The sequence below is a fragment of the Pelmatolapia mariae genome, linkage group LG15, assembly GCF_036321145.2.
Source record: "Pelmatolapia mariae isolate MD_Pm_ZW linkage group LG15, Pm_UMD_F_2, whole genome shotgun sequence".
Lineage (NCBI taxonomy): Eukaryota > Metazoa > Chordata > Actinopteri > Cichliformes > Cichlidae > Pelmatolapia > Pelmatolapia mariae.
In genome coordinates, this window is record NC_086240.1 from 29,778,779 (window position 1) to 29,806,642 (window position 27,864).

At 38.9% G+C, this 27,864-nt stretch overlaps 1 protein-coding gene across 5 annotated transcripts in view; it reads left to right on the forward strand.

The window, feature by feature from the left end:
* cnih3 (cornichon family AMPA receptor auxiliary protein 3) overlaps positions 1–27,864 on the forward strand; it is an 87,492-nt gene that overhangs the window by 55,468 nt on the left and 4,160 nt on the right. For 2 of the 5 annotated variants that reach the window (XR_010096373.1, XR_010096375.1), the window contains exons 4-7: positions 11,758–11,870; positions 18,161–18,304; positions 18,930–18,985; positions 20,119–20,166. Coding sequence is in view for 2 of the 5 variants with exons in the window: in XM_063495845.1 (XP_063351915.1) it covers positions 11,758–11,870; positions 18,161–18,304; positions 18,930–18,957 (285 nt within the window). In the remaining 3 variants the exon portion in view is untranslated. The remainder of the gene's footprint in view (positions 1–11,757; positions 11,871–18,160; positions 18,305–18,929; positions 18,986–20,118; positions 20,167–27,864) is intronic. The other 3 variants (XR_010096374.1, XM_063495845.1, XM_063495844.1) reach the window with 3 other exon arrangements.

Below are 27,864 nucleotides of genomic sequence, written 5' to 3' on the forward strand. Positions count from 1 at the left end.
AATCCCAAAGTAGGTCTTGACCAGACCGGTGATGTGGTTTGGTACGCTGAAATAGTTGAAGGCCATCCACAAGATCTCGTGCGGAACTGACCCAAAGGTCTAAAAAGGCAACATGAAGGTCTCTTTGTTCTTTCTTGGCAGTTTGAATCTGGTGCCAGATGACGCTGGCATGCTCAAGACATCCTGAGAAGAAGTAGATAGTCTTTGGGCCAAGAAACTGAAGATCTTCCTCTACGTTCAGCAGGCTGATCTGGCGAAACTGGTTGATGGATAAGGAGTTCTTCTCCTTAGGGATCAGAATACCTCCTGCTCTTCGCCAAGCCTTTGGAATCACTCCTTTCTGCCACGGTACCTTCATCAGCATCCACAGGTATTTGGGGACTCGTGGGGTGTTTTTATAGAGCCATTAAGTCCTGGGGCCGATGCTGCTCTTGCCTGCTTCACTACCTTCTCCACTTCACTCCATGTAGGTGGTCTTGTGTCCATTTGGTGTTCAGGTGCCTGGATAGGTGGCATATCACTCGGAATAGTAACTGGCTCATGCCGCTGATCCTCAGAGTAAGTTTTCCTCATATAACCTTCCAGGTCTTTTATGGGCATTTTGAGGCACCCGCTCTTTTCTTCGACAAAAGGGCCCTTAACAAAGTTGTATGGGTTGCTGAAGAAAAGGGTCCTTGTCCATTATTTCTTCTTACGTTGTCGTTTGAGGTGTTCTGCTCTTCGTAGCTTAGTAAGTTGTTGCTTTATTCTATAGGACAGGGCAGTAAGTCCCTCCCTTTCTGTCTCATAGGCCCTCCTCCACTGTTTCCTCAGTTGTCTTCTCTCTTTCACTAATCTGTCAATTTTCTGCTGTCTCCTGGACTTTAAGTGGCTTAAAGGGCCTTCTGCTGTCTCTGAGTCTTGCTCTTTACCCCAAACCGCCCCATAGCTGTAGATGATGGTTCCCAGGTTCTCTAACTTCCTTTGAACTGGACCCTTTTGTTGATCTACAGGGTGGGCCATTTATATGGATACACCGTAATAAAATGGGAATGGTTGGTGATATTAAAGTCCTGTTTGTGGCACATTAGTATATGTGAGGGGGCAAACTCCTCAAGATGGGTGGTGACCATGGTGGCCATTTAGAAGTCGGCCATCTTGGATACAACTTTTGTTTTTTCAATAGGAAAAGGGCCATGTGACACATCAAACATAAACTGTCACTAATGAAGAAACATCAGTGGCTGTCCTAGCTTCATTCAGCAAGAGCCCACAGCGTAGCACTCGCCGCATGTCACTGGAGAGTGGCATTAGTCGAACATCCTTTCGGCGGATATTAGCTACTCACAAATGGCACCCTTACAAACTCCAGCTACTGCAGCATCTCAACGAGGATGACCCAGATCGGCGCACAGAATTTGCAGAATGGGCAAAACAAAAATTGGAACAGGACCCTCAGTTCACGCAGAAGATTTTGTTCAGTGATGAGGCAAACTTTTATGTGAATGGTGAAGTTAACAAACAAAACCACCACTATTGGTCTGACACTAACCCACATTGGATGGATCCCTCCAAGACTGTTGGAACAACAAAAGTGATGGTTTGGTGTGGTACATGGGGTACAACGATAGTGGGTCCATTCTTCATCAATGGAAACCTCAAGGCCACTGGATATTTGAAATTGCTACATGATGATGTGTTTCCCTCTTTATGCACTGAAGCTGGCACGTTCCCTGAGTTTTTCCAGCAAGATGGTGCACCACCACATTATGGGTGCCAGGTCCGAGCATTCCTAGATGAACAGTTTCCTGGAAAGTGGATTGGTCGTCGTGGGCCAGTTGAATGGCCCCCAAGGTCTCCCGATCTGACCCCCTTAGACTTTTATCTTTGGGGTCATCTGAAGGCAATTGTCTATGGTGTGAAGATACGAGATGTGCAGCACCTGAAACTACGGATACTGGATGCCTGTGCTGGCATTTCTCCTGCGGTGTTGCTATCAGTGTGTGAAGAGTGGGAGAAGAGGGTTGCATTGACAATCTAACACAATGGGCAACACATTGAACACATTTTATAAGTGGTCAGAAACTTGTAAATAACTCATGAAAGAATAAAGTTATGTTGAAACCAAGCACACCATTGTTTTTCTTGTGACATTACCAATAAGTTTGATGTGTCACATGGCCCTCTTCCTATTGAAAAAACAAAAGTTGTATCCAAGATGGCCGACTTCTAAATGGCCACCATGGTCACCACCCATCTTGAGGAGTTTGCCCCCTCACATATACTAATGTGCCACAAACAGGACTTTAATATCACCAACCATTCCCATTTTATCACGGTGTATCCATATAAATGGCCCACCCTGTAGTATAAGAGCCAGTTCCGAGTCAATGGTTTCCTACTCTCTTTTCTCACTGGATCTGGGCCACAGAATCTGATCTTTCCTATCTTCCATCTTCCTTTCCCTTGCTGGTAGTGGTTGGCTAGACTCAGTGTTGGAAGATTCTGTCGGCTGTTTCTGGATGGGCTCTGGGCTGGAACATGATGTTGATTGTGGCTGACTTACATCTATACACGAATGTGTTGCTAGCTGTTGGTGGCTAAACTCCAAGCTAGGGGCTGATGCTAAACAGCTGGGCCCTGAGCTAGAATCGAATATTGGATGTGGCTGGCTAAGCTCTAGACTGAGAACTGCTACTGGCTGGATTTGACTGAGTTCCATGTAGGCTTATTGTTTTTGTAAACATGTGGCCTGTCACATGTTTACAAATGTTTACATAATTAATTGTTTGAGCAAATACAAAAGCAATTTATTTGCTTGTTAGTGAAACATAGTAGGACATTCACATAAAACATTTCACACCCTTTTCCAGCTCATTCATCATTTTTGTCCACATGTCCTTGCTTTTACTTCCTGTCACTACAGCATAACTAACATTGATAAAGTGGAACTGTGTAGTTAGTTTTATTCCGAGCCCACATTTTGACATTTGTCAAAATGAAATTTGTTTGGTAGCAAAGAATAAAAGTGTGAATATCCAGTCTCATCTACTGCTGAATAAATGTTCACGCAATCATTTTCTGCAGGTGATATCAGTATAATTGACATTCACTAAATACATTTTGCAGTGATGAGTAAAAACATAAAATATGAGGAAATTTTTTTTAAAAATCCTTCGATGGTTGTATCAACACCATATGATAATGTGTGTCTGTGTGTGACTTATGAAAGACAAAAAAAAAATCTTTCCAACTTGAACACTCAGCCATTTTTTATTACAATATGACAGATCTTGAATATGCTTTAAGTTACATATTAAGAAAATCACTACTGTTGTCTGAAAAGAAAACAGAGAGGCTTGGATTTATTGTAGTTTCCAATATATTTGGTAGTATTTCCAAGAAAATCCAATCCTTTCTTTCATAGGGAAATCTCAAAATGACTAGCCGTAATTGGAATAAACAGATGTTTTTTTTTCTCTATGTGCAGTTTTGTCTCAGTGACCATTTTAATTTTTGTTCCAGCCGAAGGCAATATTGCATATGTCGCAAGTCTCAAAACTCCACCCGAGTATGTGAGGGCTTTTAGAATATACAGAGGCCCTGGGCAGCTGTTCCTTGCCAACTCATGCAGAAGGAGAATTTCATCAACTCAATTGCAGAAAGACTTCCAATTTCATGCCTATCATTCCTGCCCTTGGGGTTAAAGGGCATCAGCAGAATACTGTAGTGGGCTCAGTTTATTTAAGCTGAATAAGAGCACACTTTGATGTTTCAGCTCAAGGGGAAGTGGACTCTCAGCAGTCCAGCACTCCATGAAAGCAGTTCTTGGGTTGGCCTGTCATAGTCTTGTCCTTATATTAATGATATCAGTACATCAATAATTTAGATTTAGCAATTCATCCAAGAGCATGTGTTTTAAATTAAAGGAAATGTATGCTGTATTGTAATGTTTTCCTTGCATTGTGATTATACTTATTCATGGATGATGGGATCATTTCTAAATAAAATTTGATTCTGTGCCCAGTCAGTGTGTATATCCCGTCTTTAAGTGATGACATATGAACTCCAAACTACTCTGCGTTTAATAATAATAATAATAATAATGGATTGCATTTATATAGCGCTTTTCGGGACCCCTCAAAGCGCTAGCGTTTATTAAGGCTGTTGTGTTTTTAACATGTTTTAATGCTTTATATCTTGTTGTATTTAATCTGAACAAGCCCTAAAAACAGTCAGTGATCACTGTCGGCCTCCCTCGGTTTTTATTACCGCTATTCATTTTAAAGCTCAGTTTTTAAAACCTTACGATGTAACTACAGCCCAGATTTCTCTTTGTGTATTATTTGTTTTGTTTTTGTTTTTTTGTTTTCTGTATTTACACTTTTCTGGTTCACCTTTATATGCTTTTAATTAAAGCCATACCAGCTGTTTAATATCAGCCAAATTGTCCTTTTGTGTTTATATCTGTTATTACTGTTGTACTGTTTTCTGTCTGAAACCACTGACTCGGGTCTCTAAGTTAATTTCCTTCTTTCATTCTGCTGCTACAGTTTTATCTCATTTCATCATTAAATAGCCTGGCGTTACTTTTTTTTGGCCTAACTGACACAATAGCCACAACTTATTTTTCCACATACACTAGGGGATGCTAAAGTAAGAAGCTCGAAATATGATATGTAAAAGCTTTTAGTTAAATAACCTGCTGGCTTTCAGCAGGCATTTCACATCTTAAGTTTAATTTACCAAATACAACTGCTAACTAGACCAGATAAAGGTTAGGGATAGTACATCCCCACCTAACAGGAGCGTTCTGAATATGGCTTTAATAATCTGAAATCTGTTTGAGAAGCTAAAATGATCCATGCAGGTCTCTGCTACATGGCATCTCACAGGGATATGAATCATTTAAAGTTAGTAAAAATATACACATTTATTTGCCAAACTTAATTACAGTTCCTTTCTCTGATGGGGTTTGAAACAATAATTGACAACTAAGTCTTTTTATGCTAAGCTGGGGAGGGAAAGCATCTGCAGCTAAAATAAACACCCAAAGCATCATGGATTGTATTGTGAGGAAAAAATAAAAGTATAAATTTCTTCAATGGAGGAGTCAGAAATGGCCCTGTTCTTACATAGCACTTTTCTACTCTACCTGAGCACTCAAAACACTTTATTCAACATGTCTCATTCACACAATCGCTTTTTTAATGTTTTTTCTGTGTGAGTGCTTTACATCTAACAATCACACACTGATGGAAGCATGAGAGAGTAACCTGGGGTTATTATCCTGCCTGCATGCAAACTGGAGCATTCAGGGATTGAGCCATCAACCTTTATCATTAGTTATATATTATGCACTACCTCCAGAGCTACAGCCACCCCACTGTACAAGTGCACATTTGTGCCCCAAGTGGGCACAAATGAATAAGCTACTGTTAAGTAGAATTTGTACTATTTCACCATTCAAAAATGTATACATAGTTATGTAGGTTTGTAGAGAAACTGATTACTGTGCCCTTGTTTTGGAAAGTATATGAGCTATTGTAGTACAAATTGAGCTGTGTTTATTCAAAAATTTAATGTGTCCCACTAAAAATCCCAAATATGTCATGAATGACAAAAAGCAGCATGAAAGGTAGCTGGGGGAAGCAAATGGTTAGCTTTGTGTTCTTCATTAAAATGAAATATCAAAATATTTATTAATAAATATCACTAATTAAAAGAGTTTTGGTTAATCAAGCAGTGGTTTTAGCCATACACCAGTTTTCCCTGGTTCAGTTTCCATAGCTGCATGCTGTCTTCAGTGATCCCTTGGTTTTATTATGCCCATTAAATAATCATCTGGCTCTGTCAGGACTTGCGTATATACAGTAGCAAGATCGTGTAGACTGCCTGAGAGTCTGTTCACTGTTCCACTAAATCTGATAACCCTTTTGATATGATCATGGTTCTGTGTCACTCCTTTCATTCTGTTCCTGAAGATGGAAGTCTAGCTCTTGGCTCCCCTAATCTCTGTCCCCGTTAAACATTTTACTAATGAGTTTCTGCCTCTAATCTCTAGATTCAATGAACATTATATATTTTGTAAATTATGGTGCCCATCAGTATAGAAGCTCTTTACCTCACAGTGGAAAGCATCTTGAGGCAACTGTTGTTGTAATTTGATTGTGTAAAAAATAAACCTGTATTGGATTGGCTTTAAAGCATGCCCTTCTGGATGATAAAGTAGAGTGTGCTTTATTGTGCCATTATTGCATGCTATTCCATGCTCATGATGACTGATTTAAAAAAGCTAACATGGCAACAGCTAAATCTTTCTGCTTCAGTCTTTTTGCTAACAGATGGGTGTTGCTACGGTGGCTACATCGATCTTTTATATAAAGTCAAATATCAAAGAGTGACTCAGAGCATAAACAATATAAGAATGTGATATGGTGAAAGGAACATCAGAGTCAGGAGCTGTTTTCAACCCACCTACCTAGAGCAGATGGTTGAACTCAGTCACCGCATCAAAGTCCAGTCAGTGAGTAAATCCCTGCATTGAAGTGCACTGTTCTGTGTGCTTTCAGACAGTCTGCTCAGCATAGTCAGGCGGGTGACAAACTAGGCGTCAGCATGACTGAGGTGATATGAAGAGTGGTGATACTTGCTCAGCTTCATCGTTTCCCTCTCGTTCTCATGTCTTTTATCCTCTGATTTATTTCCCTTATTAGCTGTGAGTGTTGCTCTGTGACCTGGCATTCTTACCCTGCATCCCTCAGTGGGACTGCCTGAAAAGACACATTTTCTAAAAGCTGTTGTGAGCGAGCACACTCCATGGCAGGTGGCCTCACTAATTGGACAAGGAGAGGTTGAGGGCGAGTTTGAGACAGCCCTGTCAGGCTCCACTTGGGTTCTGAAAGAAGCGTGGGCAGGAGTTCGCATTTACCACATTGGATGGAGAAATGCAGTAAGGCGTCTGGGAGCTATTTGCCTCAGCGTAGGGGTAATGAGAGGGAAAAGGCGCCTGTAAGAAAATAGGCTGTTTTCCAGACAAAGTGACAGTGGATGGAAATACAATGGATGGAGGAGAAAAGAGACACAAGATGAATGTGTTTCTTACAAATGTCCACTCTAATATAATGACATCATGAGGTCTTATTAAGGCCCTGGGCCACCACATTGTATCAGAGCAGAGTTTCAGCTTCTCTCCACCTTGTCATGGTTTCTTCAAGTTTCTTAAACCAGAGAAGAGCGGCTCGCCATTCTTCCCAAAGATATTTGGTAATTTGATGTGAACAGTGAACTCATCTTCCCAAAATCCTCCATAGGTGCTTTGATTCATTCTCATCAACTGAAACTGAAAATATAGAGCGTTATTAAATTTATTGCTAATGCAATCATATGGCACATTGACTTCTGAGGAAATTTTAGATGGCACTCATCATCAGAAAGGTTGCCTACCCCTGATATAACACATTCTTTATTTGTGGCAATTTAACCAGTTTTCTTGTGGTTCAGCAACCCTAATTTAACAGTCATTCAGTACTGACTGTTAGAAAATAAGACTGACACCTACAGAGAAAGCATGCTAAATCCTCTTTATGTATATCTACATAGATAAATAGATAACTGTTGCTTTGATACTAGAAAAAATGTGATCAATCTGAGTTAATTCAGATTGTATGTTTTTACAAGTATGTGTATGTTTTTACAAGTATGTGAGGGATACTGGAGCTAAGGATAACCTTGAGAAATGAAAATCACACGGTTTATAATTATACATTCTGGGGGAGGTTTAGCTGAGTGGTAACTCCAAGGAGTGTAATGTCTGATGCAACTCTATAAAGCTGTTTTTAAACTTTCTAAATATGATGTAAATGCTGCAGCAAATTATGATGAATTCTTGACATACTAATTCAATCCAATGCAATAGCTTTGCATATACATAGATATTCTATGTATGTATAAGTAAATATAGAAAACAAACTTCGAAACCAGTGGGTGGCATCATGATGGCTAAGCATTTTGAACCTTGACATTTTCTGTTATTTTTTTTTTTGGCGCTAGAAGCAGCCTTATTAGTAACAGTGGGTGGATTTATCAGTGAACTCTAGGGAGCTTGACTAGCAAGCTTGCTAGTGCAATCATTCATAAACTGTACAGTTGCAGTGCGCTGTCAACAAACACTTGCTAAATTGTTGCTTAATAGGAACTGATAAAATATTACGATAGCATTCTCGCACACTGCAGCACAAATGTATTGGACAGGTTAGCAGCTCCAGTTAGTGGAAGGTGAGGCCTAGCAAACAGCTAGCAGCTACAGTTTCCTGTTTAAGGACACCTGTGAAACAAAGTGTCTACACCATGAACTCCAGTAATACAAGAAAAAAATCAATCAACATACAACATATAGTTGACATGAAAGGCAACACTTCCAATATCCAGGCTAAACAAGACTACAAACGTGCTTTTTTATGCTGTAAACATTTCAAAATGGGAATCTATGGTGACTGACTCACTATTGGTGACAGCTTCAAGTGGCAATCAGAAGAAGTGCAATCCTTGGCAGCTCCACAATGGCTTCATGTTTCAGCCCTGGAGACTGATGCTTGGTTGGACATGTGTTACAGGGGTGTTGTTTCCTACCAATGGTAATGTCACATATTGCATCTTTAACTTGTGCCTGTCATATTTTAGTCACAGCAATAAACATGTTCGTGCATTTATGTATCCATTCAGTGTCATAGCACAAATGTCATGAGTGCTCTCTGCTCGGTGTGGAGGAAGCTCTACAAAGTGTTCACATGGGGGTAAAATCTAGAGCCCCATGTGAAGACTGATAAACGATGGATCAGATGGTTGTAAGGGTGGCCCCTGGGCTCCACAACTAGAGAAACAGATCTCCAGTCCCTGCCAGGCAGTCCCAGATGGGTTTTCAGTCAACACATACACAGACACACAGAGAGCTTCAGAAAGATATAGTTTGATACCCATTAGCATGTAATTTGATTGCATATGCTCCAACACACACATTTTTTTTATATGTGCTTGTGAAGACATCCGATGACTGATGAATAATGTGTTCTCAAGCGTACCCTAATGTTAACCATCACAACTCTATATCTGAACCCTAATTCTAAACAAGACTTAACCCTTGAATAGCAGTCTGGGTGCATAGGGAACACAAAAATGGCGGCAATAGTCTTGATTTTTTTTTTTTCAATTCAGTTCAGTTTTATTTAAACAGGACTGAATCACAACATCAGTCGCCTCAAAGCACTTTATATTGTAAGGTAGACCCTACAATAATATATATACAGAGAGTAAGCAATCACTTCAGCGACAGAGGGAAGGAAAAACTCCCATTTAATGGGTCAGTGTGTAGTTCATAATCCTCACTGAGGCATACAAACAAAATCCCCCTACACATATGTACATGTATTTTCACATACAAATATACTTTCTGTATTGTGAACACATTCACTGAATGCAAATTAATCACAGCAGAGTTGCCAACACTGTATAATGGGTTTAATAATTATCACTATTTGCATTTCTCGTTATTTTTCTGCATTTCCATTCTGTGCCATGAAATAAATTATAAAGCTGTAACAGATTCATGTATGTGGTTGCAGTAATGGCAATCTCAGTACTAATCTCTATGCACTTATGATTGTGAAGAAGCAGAATCTACCATCACAGCAGGAAGTTCCACAGAGTTCTCATTGCTTCCCTGTCTGACATTGGCCCAGAGGGGATTTCTGTCTCTGGCTGGAATTGAACCAGCTACCTTTTATTTGTAATGCAAATGGGTAAACCACTATACTATGTGGTCACCAAGTTGAATGTGACAGCACACAATAAAAAAATAGTAGTTTATTAGGATGACAAATTCCTAAACAGCTGTTCATACAAATATGGCTGACTGCTCAGCTGACCTTGACTGAATAGTTTGTGATCAGACCATTTGATTTAACTCTTTTGTTTGTCTGAATGCCCATTTGTAAGAGTGTAAACAGCTGACGCAGTGCCTGGTTGTTGTTTTTTTCCAGCTGTAGACGTTAGAAGGTCAACTAAATGTGTGTTGTCACCTGAAACAATTTTTGTGCAGTTTTTTAAGAAGGTATGATGTCGCCACTTTAGCAGCCAACAGGGTGTTCTAGTAAGAAAAAGAAATTAAAAACAAACAGACCAAAGAAAAGACTTGTTCACACTATCATGGCTACTGGGTTCTAGTGGGATTCCCCCAGTAGAAAACTGCAGATCTGAGTTTTATAATCAGTAGCCAACCTTCTCCAGGAAGAGAGCTCTTTCTTAAGTTTAATCCCAAACAAATTTTCCAGCATGTAGAACGCACTCCTGATGTTACCTGTAGTTTTCCTCTTGTGGTCAAATTCCTGTTTGCCCAGATATTTACACATTTGTACGCACAAAAAAAATTTTTAAATACCTTTGAGAGTATTCAGAATTACACATAATATATTTTATACATTTTTTCGTCTGAGTTTACTCTTGTTTTACAATTTTGCGACCAGTGTCACGCCATTAAACAAGGCCTTTAGGTACATTAAAATCCTTTTAAACATTGAGAGAACAGGAAAAAAGTTTTAAGTGCTTAGCTTTCCTGCGTGTCTTCTGCGCTGATGGATTGTGTTTATACCGTCATCTGTGCTGTCAACCAACATGAATTAAGGATTTGAACAAGAGGGCTGCTGTTCAGCTCAGTGTCACTCTTTGTATTTTAATACGTTTTTATCCCTGGTGGGAGAGGAGTGTGTGTGTGTCTGTGTTGTTGTCAATGTACAACATGAATGCTGCATTGGCATGTGCATTGTGCATTGTGTGGAGCATCCCTGCTGAATGTGTGAACTCGAATCGATATATTTAGGTTTTGTCTTAGCAGCATATTTCTGGTCTCCTGCACTTAAAGAGCTATTCAATGGAAATGTGTTTCTCCTTTATTAGGAAACGTGTAGCCATCTGAATAATGCATCCTGAACACTGCCCCTTTATGGCAGCGTACTGAGCAATGTTCAAGGCCAGGCGGTTTTGAATGGCACCATAATTCATGGCCCTGTATGCTGTTAAATATACATGAAAAGTGAAGTGGCTTTCTTTGTGAATTATATTTTGTAAAGTGGTAAAAAGCTGCCACTGATTTCAGTGGACAAAAATACTGGGTATTCAGGTGTTCACAGGGATTTGCATGACAAGCAATTTTAGCCAGGCTGGTTGCACGCCAACTCCTTTGGCAGGCAAATATATATCTGTTTAGTTTGACCTAAAGTAACTTAAGTAACTGAACCACAAAAAGCAAAGGATAAATAAAGATACTTTGACATGTTAATATTTAAAAGGAAATTTATATGTATTTTAATATTTAACAATTATGACAATAACAATAACAGCGAAGCTCTGCCATCAATATGAAATAACCATTATGACGCAAAGCTCTCTGTATTATGAATTGGGGCATTTGGCCATTTGAATTGCATATAAGCAGATTTTTAATGGGTAAATATATGTTGGGTTAAGGATTTAAATGCTAACAATGAAGTGTTTTCCTGCACTGTTGGGAATTAAAATGATAATGTGGCATCTGCTCACCAACTGCCATTGTGTTTAATTAAATATAGTTCTGGACTATCACTCAGTCCTTGTCTTAAAGCAAATGCCACTCACCCAATATCCGATAACAATGGTCCCAAGTAATGCAACAAGGAGACATAAGCCTGCTGAAAAGGTCTTTAACTTTAGCAATCGATTTTTCTCCTATTTCTCTCTGTCCTGTAGCTGGTGCTGCCAGAGTACTCCATCCATGTGTTGTTCTGCATCATGTTCCTGTGTGCTCAGGAGTGGCTGACTGTGGGCCTCAACATTCCCCTGCTCTTCTACAACACGTGGAGGTAACTATCCAATCCATCGTCCCGTGTGTATCTGTGTGAATGTGTACACTTTGCCCTGATTTTTCAGATGGCATCTTATTGGCTAAGGTTGTTTTGGCCCAAAGACATTTGCATTAAAAGATGATGCTTATGATTCAGATATTTTATTTTATTTATAAGAAAACCTGTTAGCAAGAGACTCAAGCAATGAATTTTTCACCTAACATATACAATATATGTAGCTGAACATTAATGTTTTATTTCAGCACTATTTGAAGTGAATCCCTTATCCTGCTGTTGTAAATACTTACTAGAGCACAATATATGTATAAATCCTGAGATGGAAATAGTACCCAACAGATGTACTTTTTCTGTCATTTGAGCAAAATTTCTTTGTAAACTACTTATACCGAGCCTTTAAAGAGAACTAAATAAATGATAACTGTATTGCGCAATAGTGGCAATACAACATGAATAAAAATGCTACTTAATGCTATAAACCTCTTTTATGTTAATGCACAATTTTCAACCATTGCTTAAGAAGAAGTCTTATAGTTTACTACTTTAATTCTAGAACCCTTTTTTCTGTCTGGATGTACTCGAAGTACTTCTCTGCAGATGTCTTTGTGAAGCGTTTGGGCAGTTTTAAATCTCCTATCTAACGAATGTCATAAGATCTATAACTTTGCTTTAATGGTCACCAGGGATATTAAAAAAAAATACATGTACAGGTTTTTCAAAACCTGACTGCTTATTAACAGCTCAGTACAGAGTGCCAGTTCATCCTACCAGAGCCGAATAAATGCCATGCAAATTCACATTACGAATACATTTATCCAAGAAAAATTAAAAGTAAACTTACCTCTTATTATTATGGTAAGGGATGATAGCAAGTAGATGTGGCCTTGACCACACAGTTAAAACTACCTTGAACCACAACTCCATACCCCAAAAATCTTAAACGACAGTCAAACAGTCAACAATGATCCGAAGCCAAATGGTGTTTTGTTGTTTGACTTTTGTGGTAATCACAGTTTGTCTATAATGAACGCCACGTTCAAAAATAAGAGTATTCATAAGTGCACGTGGCACCAGGAGAAACTAAGCTTAAGGTTAATGATCGAGTTTGTAATTGTATTGTCAGATCTTCACACATATGTTCTAGACACGTGAGTGAAGAGAGGAGCAGAGGTGTCAGCTGCAGGGGAGAATACTGGACAGGACTGACACATCCAGATGTGAATAGTGAGGATGTGCTGGCCCCGGTCCGCAGGATCTTCAACTCCCACCTCTGATAGAACTTTGAAAGCATTCTGACAGAGGCTTGGTACGTTGAGTCTGAATGGACCATCTTCAGCACCTCTATTGCAGAGGTGACTTGAGGCTGTATGTTATGCTCCATGTTTTGGCTGTAATCTCCAGATGGTGGACACTGGAGGTGAAGAGAGCTGTCAAGCTGAAGAAGTGGTCCTGTTGAGCATGGCAACTTATGTGATTCCAGAGTGCAGCTCAAGGCAAAAACTCCAGTTAGGCACTGAGCTAGTCCCTAACCCTAGCTCAGGGAATGGGAAGGAGCTCCCTATCCACATTGTATACAGTAGGAATGGGACTCTGCTAACCTCAACCTCAAGAACATAGTCAAATGATTGAAGAACTACTTTGAGCATCTCTTCAATCCCACTGGCACTACTTCGTAGTGGAAGCAGAGTGTGGAGACGAAGAAGCTGATTCACCCTTCACTGGAGGTGAAGTCACTGATGCAGTTAATCAACTCCTTGGTGGATGAGCTCCTGAGGTGAATGAGATTAACCCTGAGTTTCCCAAGGCTCTGGATGTTGTGAACTGTCAGGGCAGACACCCCTCTGCAACACTGTGTGGATGGTGCCTCTGGATTGGCAGACTGAGGTGATGGTTCCCCTCTTCAAGAAGGGGGATTGGAGAGCATGTTTCAACTTTAAGTGTATCATACTTCTCAGCTTGACTGGGAAAGTCTATGCTAGGGTACAGGTGAGGAGAGTCCATCTGTTAGTTGAACCAGCAATTCTGGAAGAACAATGCATGCTGGTCATTAAACACTGGACCAGTTCTTCATCCTGTGTAGGATATTTCAGGGTGCTTGGGAGTTTGCCTAACCAGTTTATATGTGTTTTGTGGAGAATGCATAAAACTGTGTCCCCCATGGTGTCCTGAGGGAGTCACAGGAGTATGGCTACAGGCTAGTCGATCCCTGTTCAACCATGGCCAGAGCTATAGCTGTATTGCCAGCAATAAGTTGGACTGCTGGAAATTGGACTGCTCTCTGTCACTAATTCTATTCATAATTTCTGTGTATGGAACTTCTAAACACAGAAAATGAGTGAAAGGAGTCTGGTTCAGTAATCACAGTGGTCATATCTGTGCTTTATCGATGAGATGGTTATGTTGGTTTCGTTGAGCAACTTGCACTGGGGCAATTTCTGGTCTGAGATTTGTGGCCAAAAAATGGCCTTGTGCTCCCTTTTTCTTGGACCACATTAAACACTCTCCTGATGATTTTATCAACTCAGTTGCTAGTTTAAGTCATTTATAATACAGCATGATTTTAAAGGTAATTGTGAGTGTCAGAAAGGAGGGTAAACCAAGGTATGCTGATTGGCTAGTGACCGTCACAAATTTTTAGAGATGGCTAGTATGGGACTTCACAAATTAGTGGATAACATAATGCTTGCTACGTTCAGATTTTCTATTTTCTTTCTATTTTAGTCCATGGTTAAATACTGCTTTTTGCAGCACACTTCAGAACCTTCACTTCATCACCTGAACAGAGTTTAATAGTCAGAAATTAAAAATCATGTTATACTGTGATACCATGATATTGCCTAAGCATAATTGACCAGATTTTTGAGAACATCAGTTTTGTATAAGCAAATCCATATTTGTTGCAAGTACATTTTTCTTTGCTTTTCAAGACTCTTAAATGCAGAGTCTAAAAGATGAGTCACCACTCAATGATCTTCACGTTTCCTTTGCTGCTCCCTCTTATCTGTTGTCATTTTTGTTGCTGGTCCTCCCGCTGGTTAGTGGGATAGAAATGGACTGCTGGCAGCATCATTGGTTCAAGCTCGTGTGCTCAGCTGGTTGAAGTTACAGAAGAAGAGGAGAGGAAAGAAGAGAAAACATTTTGCTATCTCATTAACTGCAGAGTTTGCAGATGCCCACCAGCTACTGATGTGTGAGCTGAAAGATGAGTAGACAAGAAAAGGAAGATGGGGAGAAAGTAGGGATTGGCAGGAAGTAGAACAGAGAAAGTGAGTGAGTGAGTGATGGGTGAAAGATCTAATATTGACAAGGTGATTCAGAGGAGAGTGAGGGATGGACAGAGGACAGTAGGCTGTGGATGGGGGAGTGAATGTATTAATAACTACTGTAATGAGATTTCTCATAAAAACAGCTGATAGTAAGCTATTTACTGATACTTAAAGATGGCTTATAACAGTTAACCATGTCATGGTTAACTTTCATGTCAGGTAGTTTCAAGTTTCTTTTGAGATTCTCAAAAAACCTAATTAGTCTATCTAAATTCTAAAATCTTGGATCTTATTCTAGTCACGTGGTGGGAGAATTACAAATTTTCAACATTTGCAATTTAATCCCCAGAAAGCGTAAAGTATTTAGCTAGGATCTTAGACTGAGTCTGTAGAGAGAAAGGAAATAACTGGAGAAGGTTTAATTTTGTAAAAGATAATCTTCAAATATCAGAATTCTTGTAACTTAGTTGAAATAATCTGTAGGACTGCCTGTCTACTTTTCAAATTATCCTTTGGATGTTAAAGTCACAGTACAAAAGTAGATCTACATATGCTACAAGGAACATTAAGGCCTCGGTAGAGCAACCGTAATTACATACAGCCTGCAGTGATTTAACTGACAACTTGTCCATTCGTGAGGGATATTTTCTTGATTATTTAAAAACTAGTTTAGAATGCAATAATATCAATGTAGGGGGTTGTAGAGGGAATTCCAAGACAGCCTGGCCACTGTAGTGTTGTTGTTAAAATTCTTTGCTTGCCAGCTGAATCCTTCCCAAAGAGTGTGTCTGTGTGTGTGAGTTAGAGAGCAAGCAAGAGAGTGCTGTTTGTTATGTGTGAACAAAATTATTAACACCAAACATCTCTATGTCTAGCATAAAGGAAGAAGTGTGTCTCAAATGTTTTCATGTCTCATCTGTCACCTTTACTCGAGGGACTTCCATTTATTATTCAATTATTAATGATATTTTTAGTATGTAAATTAGATATTTAGTAGACTCTTAATGATTACCCAGACATTTTCACCTCATCCTCAGTAATGTATAGTTGGGACATGTACAGTGACTCATTACTGAACCCTTGTGTGGTGCTCATTTTCAAATGCATTGTTGAATATTTCATATATGCATGACATATCAGCAAACATATGTAAATATGTGAATTTACAATGTAATTCATTTTTGACACCTAAATGTACAACCATCTCCCAGTTGTAAATGACAAATATACATGGATTACCATAAAGTATGAACATAAGCCATCTGTTAGCTTTGGTTCGAAGCAGAAATACCAGTTGCATAATGATGGCAGCTTCCTGGTTGGACTTCATTTCCCATTAAATCCTGCAAAACACAGCAGGAGACAGAAAAATAACCTGAAGCCAACTCTCTTATTGCAACTGGCCTGGTGCATTGTTACACAGCACTCCATGTTACAGATTGCTGTTCATTTATATCAGTTCTGGGGTCGTTTAAGGGCAAATTACCCCATCGACAATGTGCATCAGTAATAGCTCTCCCTTAAAGCAACAGGCAGCAATTCCTTCCTCATGTCTCATTTCCTGTATAGAATATTTTCCATGTCATAATTTGAACAGACATCCTGAAGTAGGTCTCACTGGAAAGCTCCAGGAAACATCTTACAATTCCCCTATCACACTAAGTTTTGTGTTCTGATTACACTGCACATCTTCTTTGTACACAGCTTTAAGGAAGAGAACTGTTAGTGTTCACAAGTATTGGTTATGTTAAAAGCACAACATTGGGACGTGTAGATGTTGGGTTGGATTTTCTCTTTATTTTGTGAATCAGTCAGTAGGTCTCAGTTGAAGAAAGGAAAAATTAGTGGAAAATTCATAATAAAGTTTATATATTTAATCTACTGCTGTTGAATTTGTTGTTAGCTTAATGAGCTAACTGAGTTGAAAAACCCCAGCCCTGATACTTTTAGAAGGGCATAACAGACCTGGGTGAAAATATATTTGAATATCTATTCAAATATGATGTCATATTTTGCTCACTTTCTTGAAAATGGGAATTCCTGCAAGATATTTCCAGAGTCAAGTAGCTGCTAAACCTTGCCTCCCTTTCACAGCTAGCACTGCTTTCCTACAATAATATGTAAAAATGTAACACTATTAATAACAGATAGTAAATCAAGGTCAGATTTCTTCCCAGCGTAGAGTGATTAGGAACATTCGTTTAAGCATCTGTCAATGTTGTTAACTATCACGTCATAGCAGATCATTGTTTTCTAGCTAGCTTATTAGCATTAACACTAGTTAGCATTCTTTATTGAATTATTAGGAGCTGGACTATCATGTATCAGCTCTGCCGTATCTATAAAAATCATCTTTTATTTCTATATGAATCACACTGGAAAGGCTCACTCTGAGGCCGTGTAAAAATTACCAAATGGCAAAATACATGAATTTTGAAGCAGTAGTGGTTTTGACTTCCTCAGTAGATAATTTGCACATGTATTAAAATTGTCTTAATGTTTTCTTCAAAAAACTTTGGATGCTAGCTGTATAAACTCATTTTTAAATGTGTTTTACTTTGAGGATGTTATTATTTAACTCCAGCATTAAAAAGAGAAAAATTGTGACCAGTAAATAACTCTGACCCATCATGCTCGACTAGTTTCTAATCTTTTAGATACCTTTTGATAAATGCCTTGATTTTTAAAGGTTGTGAGCAAGCTAGAATGCATCAGTTGCTGCTAATAGGGCAGATAAAGTCCAAAAGCTTGACAGGTTTTTCATAGCTAGAAATAGTTGTTAAACCATGAGCAATCACTGTGAAGGGGAAAGGTTTATCAAAAGATTTGTTTCCATCAACATATTCAACTGCAATTTCACCCACTTCTTCTGCATGATGGCGTACCTCAAAACTCATCATGCCATCTTTTTCCATGCTGTCTTCTCCTCCACTTCCACCCATCATCTCTCCCACGTCCCACCCCTTCCCACGTGGTCTGGAACGGGTCAACTACCCGTGGTGTGGTCTTTGCCCTCTGTGGTAGGTACTTCCATTCCCCAACGGACACTAAGGAGCTGCTGTACGACCCAGCGTCCGTGATGAATGGCGACACACTCAAGTTCTGCCTGAAGGAGGCCTGGTGCAAGCTGTCCTTCTTCGTCCTTTCCTTCTTCTACTATCTCTACTGGTGAGCACAGGGCAGGTGGTATGGGGAGATAATTGGATTACATGTAAATAGATTGCATTAATCTAATTACAACACATAAATAAGCAGTAAAACTGAACTGAAGCTACTTTTTAAAAAAGCATGGGGAGAAAAGGATCAGTTGATGAGGTGTTTGACTTCCGCCCGGACTAAACATCAGCAGGTCATGTAACATTGGTTTGATTTCCCAACTGATGAAGCAATGTGAGTGCAAATCACTGAATAAAGTAACCATTTCTCCAGCAATCACATGCAATTCCATGTACTCATATGACTTTGTGAAGTCCAGTTTGCTATGTCAGGCTAGTAATGTGTACTACTGCTAATGCATGTGATGTTAAGAGAATTTGATTCTTTACTTCACTGACAAGCACCACAATAATGCTGTGTGTAGCTGATGGGTAAAACTACTACATATTGGTTCAAATGTTGTTTGTGTGCAACAAGATAATCGATAATATTGATGATATATTCACATGTCTATTGTTGTATAATTTGTCTGCCATGTCCTGATGTTACTGCTAAAATCAATTTTCTTGTTCATGTCTAACGATGCTGTTATTATTAACCCCGGATTCTTGTTCCATGTGTCATGTGGGTGCTGCAGTGTGTGGAACCTGGAAATATCCCTCTAATAGGTCTTATCAGTGGAAACACTTAAAGGTACAATCCTTATATTTTTTGATATTTCATTCTATGATAGTATATTGAGGCAGAACAGCATTATTGAGAAGAAATCTTGACCATATGACCACCCCAGTATTTGCCCTTTTCTCAATTTTGATATGTTGGACTGTGAATGGCTGTTGTGGTTATATGGATTTGATGATTTTGACCAGACTACATCATTTTTTCCAAGTCTAGTTATAGAACTCAGATGACGGTTTTTGATGGCAACTAAAGAAGGATTGCAACTTTAACGTGGAGCTGCTCTTGTATGTGTGTGATAATGCCGCAACTTAACATTGCAGTAAGGTCCTCATCTTGTAGAAAAATGGCATTTATGTATCTGCTTGGGGTATAAATACTTTGCTAACAGCAATGTTTATCGCAGCAATACCACACAGGTAGAAAAGCAACGTCATGAGAGTGTTGATCTTAGACTCTTGCACAAAATCCTGATGTTTGTTTTTGAGAATGGCTGCAATTACTCAACATATTTTAGAGATATGAGGCGGTACTTATTGTCCTTAAATTTCCAAACACATTGAGCTATTTAAACACAGTCTATTTAAAGTTTCAATACATGACCCCTGGGTAAATGTATACCACAGGCATGTGATTAATTGGATTTTTAAGGACGTGTGCAGCATTTTGGCAATGCAGGCTTAATTTGGGATGAAATATTAAATATCACTTCTTGCCCTTCCTGCCCTAATGCAGGACACATGGCATGAACCTAGTTATATCCAATAAGAAAAAACTAATCTCAAAGGTTTTTCAGTTTTAAAATATATCCGAGATCACAAAGGTAGTTGGATTGTAATGCGTTCCCTCCTGGCATGAAAAAGAAAAAGAGCTAATGTGTTACGCTCACATGTATCCCATTCATTTTCATACCAGAGCCTACATCAGTCAGTAGATGGAGTAGCTTGTGTGGAAGGTTCAACCAACAGAGGGTGTCTTTATTAAATAATATTACAGTATGGGGACAAACATTTATAGTAAGATTGGTTGGCTATCAAAAATGTATCATCATTTGAACTGAATTGGGTGCCTATTGTTATAAAGACAGTGTTCATCTTAAAGTTAAATCATCTTGCTTTTTCATCTCACTTCATCCTGTCCTGTTCTAGCTCATATTGGACTGATCTGCAGCAGCAGCAGGTATTCTACAATACAAGGTGATGGTGCATTCACTTTCAAATCTAAAGCCAAAGACATATTGAAGAGAATTTGTCCTTGCCTCTTTTCCGCCCAAGATTTTTTGGTGTGATTTCTGTAGCGACTTGCTGACCTTTATGATCCTCCCTGTTTCTACACTCTTGATCAAGGGTCCAAGGATTAAACAGTTTGTTTGTTACAGTATCAGGAAGTTCTGCTGAAAGCAAAGCAAGCCAAATTTGAGTAGTTTCAATCCGGTTGCATTTGGGTAAAATGCTACCCCTTTCCCAATGGCTAGCCTAAGAGGGAATGTATGAGGGAAAAATCTGTTACTATATTTTGAATGGCACTGGCTTATTACAAATCAAATTGCACAAATTATGCATAAACCAAAAGAACAAAACCTCACGAAACTATTACGTTAATTTGTTTAAGTCCCCAGTACAACTGCAACAACGGATTCTTGAGGCTAATAAAGTTTCCACATCTGCATGCCTAAAAGGTGAGTGCGTGTAACATAAATTCATTGCCAATTAGATGAGTAGCAATTCTAAAACTGAGACTTTTTTCAGCCCTTTTGTAGTTACAAAAAAGAAGGGCTGGTGTTAACTGGTCAACAGCCTTAACACTGGCATGTAACACTCTATAAGCAGGACTTATACAATGTTACAAAATTTTTTCCACTTTAAATAGGATTTCAACACACATAAGCATCCACTAAAGGAAGGTTTTATATCCTAATTATGACTTATGAATCTCAAAATTACCAGAAAAAAAGGACATACTCTTCTTTTAAACACATGCCATAAATATCTGGCAACTGAGAAGACTGCTGGACTTTTGGGTGAAGAATCTTGTCTCATTCTGGTCCAATATCATATTCTAGCTGCTCAACAGCCCTGTGTCTTCTTTGTTGTATTTTTCACATCATGATACACCAAATGTTTTCAACTGGTTGAAGACCTAGATTGTAGGCAGGCTAGTTCAGCAACTGACTCTTCTGTTGTAATAGACACAGTATTGTGTTTACCATTGTCTTGCTGGGATTTGCAAGGCCTATACATAATCTTCCGAAATTTTCACAAATATGAACTAAAAAGTGGAAAATTCATGTTGAAACACTGTCTTAAACTAAGCAGGGGATTAACTTGAACTGGCATCAATAATGAGAACATCAATAATATTATGTTGATGTTGCAATTCTTTTTCTTGTTATGTGAGGTTTGAATTTTATCAAATAAAGCTTCAATTTTTTTTCCATTTAGAGCTGTTGCTACATACTTGTAGTACTGTAGCTCTAAAGCTGATGACTGGAAGGTCAATGTGGCCCGTTGAAATGATGGCCCTTGCAACAGAAATCACACTTCAGCTTTGTTTTAATGATTAAAAATAACAAATTCAAAGAGTAAACTCTAATTTTATATAACTATAGTGATGGTCTGCATAAAGAATTCATGAGGTTGAATTGAAAGTGAAGCAGCCTGAAACCAGATCTGTGCAGCTTGTACCTGTTTCCGCGACCCTCCTTTTTCCACTGCTCCCCAAACCAAAACGCACTCGTCTGCATCTGTGACCTTCACACCTTTGCAACCAATCATGCTAACACACACACACACACACACCGAAATCCCAGTGTATTGTATGCATATAATGAAATTCTGCATGCTGTGTAGGCACAAATGAACACACAGCTCCACCTGAGCACTCACCTTCACACCTGGGAAATGGATAATTCAAAAATCCTTTCTGGTTGCTCGGTGGAGCTTAGCCTGTGCAGATGATCCGCTGTAGTTACTCTGTAACACATGATTTTGTCCATCTGGACACAGTGGGAGGCCAGATGCATTGAAGGGCACTTAGTGAACAGATACTTCTCAGATGTCTACATCTGTGCCTTCATATTTACTTTACAGAGATACATTATCAGACAACACAAGATTACAAAACAGTAAAATGTGTTATAACGAAGCTGGCTTACTTCACAAATTGAAAGATAACGCACTTGCTAGTTTCCTCACGCCTGCCTAGCTTGTTTTCTGTCTTAGACCCAGGTGAGTTATGTGCTTTCTCACCTTCCTCAATCTCCTGACACCGGATGGTAATGAAGTCATGCCTGACAAATGGAGTCCCCTTCCTTTGGACTGTGACCTCTGACCTCAACCCTCAAACTTCTGACCTTCTTTCTTCCCTCTCTCCTCGTGTAATTTCTGTCACAGGGATGCTGTGTGGAATGTGGTGCACTACACTAACAAACACTTTCCCTTCCTGCAAGATCAATACAGGTTTTGTGTCTTTCCTCAGCTTGGATTTACCCCTGTGCTCTGAAACACTGGGCCTTGGCATGCTGTTGCCTGCATATTCTACAAGTCTGACCTTTTGTTTAAAAAGAAAAATCACGATTGCTGTTCTTCTGATCTTCCTGGGGCATGAAAGTTTTGTTTTTGTGTCAGCCGTTCACTCAGCACACATATAAGTTTAACATTGGCTCAAAGATATTAAGTTAATGGAACATGAAATAACCCAATTCAATTCACTTCAATTTATTTATATATATTTTTTTATTATTAGTCCTTTATTTATCCAGGTAAAAAATCTCATTGAGATTAAAAATCTCATTTTCAAGAGAGACCTGGCATCATGATATAGCGCCAAATCACAACAGCAGTCGCCTCAAGGCACTTTATATTGTACAGTAGATACAGAGAAAAACCCAACAATCATATGACCCCCTATGAGCAAGCACTGTGGCGACAGTGAGAAGGAAAAACTCCCTTTTACCATAACAGGAAGAAACCTCCGGCAGAACCAGGCTCAGGGAGGGGCGACCATCTGCTGCGACCGGTTGGGGTGAGAGAAGGAAAACAGGATGAAAGACATGCTGTGGAAGAGAGCCAGAGATTAATAACAGATATGATTCAATGCAGAGAGGTTTATTAACACATAGTGAGTGAGAAAGGTGACTGGAAGGGAAAAACTCAATGCATTATGGGAATCCCCCGGCAGCCTACGTCTATTGCAGCATAACTAAGGGAGGATTCAGGGTCACCTGGTCCAGCCCTAACTATATGCTTTAGCAAAAAGGAAAGTTTTAAGCCTAATCTTAAAAGTAGAGATAGTGTCTGTCTCCCGAATCCAAGCTGGAAGCTGGTTCCACAGAAGAGGGGCCTGAAAACTGAAGGCTCTCCCTCCCATTCTACTTTTAAATACTCCAGGAACAACAAGTAAGCCTGCAGTGCGAGAGCGAAGTGCTCTAATAGGGTGATATGGTACTACAAGGTCCTTAAGATAAGATGGGGCCTGATTATTTAGGACCTTGTATGTGAGGAGCAGGATTTTGAATTCAATTCTGGATTTAACAGGGAGCCAATGAAGGGAAGCCAATGCTGGAGAAATATGCTCTCTCTTTCTAGTCCCTGTACTCTTGCTGCAGCATTTTGGATTAACTGAAGGCTTTTCAGGGAGTTTTTAGGACATCCCGATAATAATGAATTACAGTAGTCCAGCCTTAAAGCAATAAATGCGTGAACTAGTTTTTCAGCGTCACTCTGAGACAGAATATTTCTAATTTTAGAGATGTTGCGCAAATGGAAGAAAGCAGTCTTACATATTTGTTTAATATGTTCATTGAAGGACATATCCTGGTCCCTCACAGTGTTACTGGAGGCCAAGGTAATGCCATCCAGAGTAAGAATTTGGTTAGAGACCATATTTCTAAGATTTTCAGGGCCGAGTAAAATAACCTCAGTTTTATCTGAATTAAGAAGCAGAAAGTTAGCGGCCATCCAGGTCTTTATGTCTTTAAGACATTCCTGCAGTTTAACTAATTGGTGTGTGTTATCTGGCTTCATGGACAGATAGAGCTGCGTGTCATCTGCATAGCAGTGAAAATGTATGCTATGTCTTCCAATGATGCTGCCTAAGGGAAGCATGTATAATGTAAACAGAATAGGTCCTAGCACTGAACCCTGTGGAACACCATAATTGGCCTTAGTGTGTGAAGAGGACTCTCCATTTACATGCACAAATTGGAGTCTATTAGATAGATATGATACAAACCACTGCAGCGCAGTACCTGAAATACCTACAGCGTGCTCTAATCGCGCTAAAAGAATATTATGGTCAACAGTATCGAACACTGCACTAAGGTCTAGCAGGACAATCACAGAGATGAGTCCACTGTCAGAGGCCATTAGAAGATCATTTGTAACCTTCACTAAAGCTGTTTCTGTGCTGTGATGAGCTCTGAAACCTGACTGAAACTCTTCAAATAAGCTATTCCTCTGCAGATGATCTGTTAGCTGTTTGACAACTACTCTTTCAAGGACTTTTGATATGAAAGGAAGGTTGGAGATTGGCCTATAATTAGCTAAGACTGCTGTGTCTAGTGATGGCTATTTAAGTAAAGCTTTAACTACAGCCAGCTTGAAGGCCTGTGGTACATAGCCGATTATTAGAGATAGGGTGATCATATTTAAGACTGAAGAATTAATTAATGGCAGGACTTCTTTGAGCAGTTTTGTAGGACCCACATCTGTTACTATATTAACCCTTAATACAGAGAATATACTGAAAATTTACCACAGATGATGTAACACTCCATTACCTGCAGGACTGCAGATGAGCAGAAACTACATATTGTATTTTTTTTTACTGTGTTAGCTACTGGGGTGATATTTGAGGTCGGGGAAACAAACTACATTTCAATGAAGCAGAAGCAAAACATGTTAATTCACTTTTATGTCACAATGTTCAATGAATTGTACCTGCCAGTGGACCAGAACTGATTTGATGTTTGCTGCTGTAATGCCTTTGCTATTCGGTAGCAAATATTATTAGAACTGACTGCTGAAAACTAACTGATACCATTGTCAGCCAACTTTTTTACCTCCAGTTATGCTAGAGAGAAATGGCATGACGTGCTGTGTAACCTAAACATGTTTTTTAGCTTGATCTTACCTTATAACTGAACCCACAAGAGTGTACTCATGACAGCACATACACCAACAGTTATATATTACTGTTGGAAAATAAATAAATAAGTAACCTTTATGATGTAACAATGCTATAATAATGGCTTGTTTGGGCTCAGTGCACAAAAATGTTGAGAGGGTTGAGAAGGAAACTTAGATAACTTTTCTTGTCATAGTTGCAAGTAGAGTTGTCACAATACCAGAATTTCAAACTTAATATTGATACTTTTTTTCATATCGCAGCTAAACTTTTGACCTCATCCTGCAACAAGAGAAGTAATGGCAAAGAAGCCATTTTTTGAAAAAGATAAGTTGTTAATTTTCCACCAATTTTCCAAATTATAAATTAGATAATCAATTATCTGTGACATGTATCTTACCTTCACAATATCTAATAAGTAATAACTAATAAAGAAATGAAACAACACAATACATAACACATTTAAATCATAGCAATTTTTGTAGAACAAAAGTATTATGAAAAACTTAAAAATGAACTTTTGTGGTATTAGTTATGCTAAAATAAAAAAGATATTTTAAAAATGGCGCCTTCAGTGTGAAAGATTGAACCAGTCACTGCCTCCGCTCCATGATAACAGATGGCAAATGTGCCAGTCAGGTAACTGCAAACACTTAATCAGGTAACGTTAATGTGTGCACTGTGTAACATTTTTGATAACTTTTAATTACTTCTGAAATCTCTCATAAAATATTGCTCAGTGTTATGAAATTCAACTACATCAGCTGTTAATTAGGAGAACATCAGTGCCCCTGATTTTCCTGCAGTGGTGCTGTGTGAATCAGCTGGACCTATTTATTTTGATATTGGTGCAAATGAATATTATAATTCAATATTCATTTTAGTATCGATTAATATCTCAGTATGGATTTTTTCTGACAACCCTAGTTGGAACAATAGGGTTAAAGGTCATCGGTCAAAGAAACAATGATTATTGGTTTGAATTGTGAAACAAAAAGTGGTCTTTCATATTGTTGATGTTTTGTTGACGCCATCCATCGATCCCAACCTCCTCACTTTATTGACTTGGCACATAGCTAAATCTACTGACTTCCCTGTCACACTAAATTTTCACAGCAAGAAAAAAGATGTGTTTTGTTGCTAAAACAGTTAATGGTAAAATGTAACTGTGGGTCGTAATAGGCTGCTACAAAAACGACCTCTGGGGTCACCTGTTAAGTAGTTCAGTCATGTTGTGCATATGAATAAAGTATTGCAGCTATTTGTAATGAGCTTGGCGTGAGATCTCTGTTTCAATATTATTATAAAACTGTCCTTAGGATATGCAAACCTGCTCTACACTCTAATTAGACTCAGACTAATTGGACATTAACTTGTTAACACACATTGTTCCTGTCTAATAAGGCGTCTTTCAAAGGGCACATGTTCACCGCTAATTCAGTTTATATTATAAATGCCCAATTAATTGGGCATTTATAATACAAGTCCACCATATGCATGGTAGCATATGCCAACAGCAAGTGTTAGACTCTTATTATTCTTCCTATTCTCTAGCTCAGTGTTTCCCAACCTTTTGGAATCCTGGCACATATTTCACATTAGAAAAATCATACGGCACACCACCAAACAAAACCACCAGGTATAGCAGAATTGGCTTGGTTTGTCCCCAGTATACCTTTTTTGCTTTCTTATGACCACTACTCATGCTAGGGCCTTCATCTGGGTCAGAATTTTCTCCAGGTCCCAGGTCAGATTGACTACTTTTTTTTATTCAAATATTCATCTATTGCTATTAAGCGCTGCGTTGTCTCACTCACAGCATGACTATTATGTATTTTTTTTCATCTTCTTCTGTTTTACTGGCAGTTAGCAACCAATTTAATTAGAACAGGTAGTTGTACTGCCCCCTAGTGGAAGAGAATGTAATTGTTCTGCCCGTTACTCATGTTGATCGCTTAGAGTACTAATCAAGCAGAACCAGATAATCTTCCACAGCACACCTGATCATTTCTCGGCACAGTGGTTGGGAAACACTGCTCTAGGCACAAACCATAGGCTATATGTAAAAGTTAGATGTAGCAGCCAATTGGTTTCTGAACATTGATGTTGTTTTTTGATCCAAAGTTACCATGTTTAGATTAGATTAGAATGCTTAGTGATCAGTTAGCAAGCTTGGTAAGCTACTTATATCCATATGGTGTATAGCACAATGACTGGAACAAAAACTGGAAGGACGCCCATGGACAGGGAACTGGGGGCTATGTAATGACCGTCCATGGAATATGCGTGAAAATTCATGTGAAATCACTTTTAGCACGGAAGATTTGCCCCCCAGGAATTAAACTTATTTTAACTTTGAGGCAAGAAATAGAAATGGGAGAAAAAAAATACAAGTGATAATGCACAAGATAATGTGATAATGCACCACAAACTACAGCTACCCTTAATTCTGATCCTAAATAAATCCAAATGAATGATATAGGGTAAATTTTTCGCCCAGTCTACAATAGTTCTAAAGGGCAAAACAGTTTTTGTATTCGAGGCTGTAAACATGTAATGCTGTAAAACTGGGCACTTTAACATGGTAGTCGTATGGGGATTCCCACCTGTTAGAGGAACACAGTTTCTGACACTCCAGCATTGGCTTCATTTCTCAGCTCTGGAGTTTCCAGATTGATTTAAATGTATAAAAAAAATATTTGGGATGTAACTGTAAATCTATCATCCAAAACCACATATGTGAGCAGCTACAAATGTCAAAGGTCATA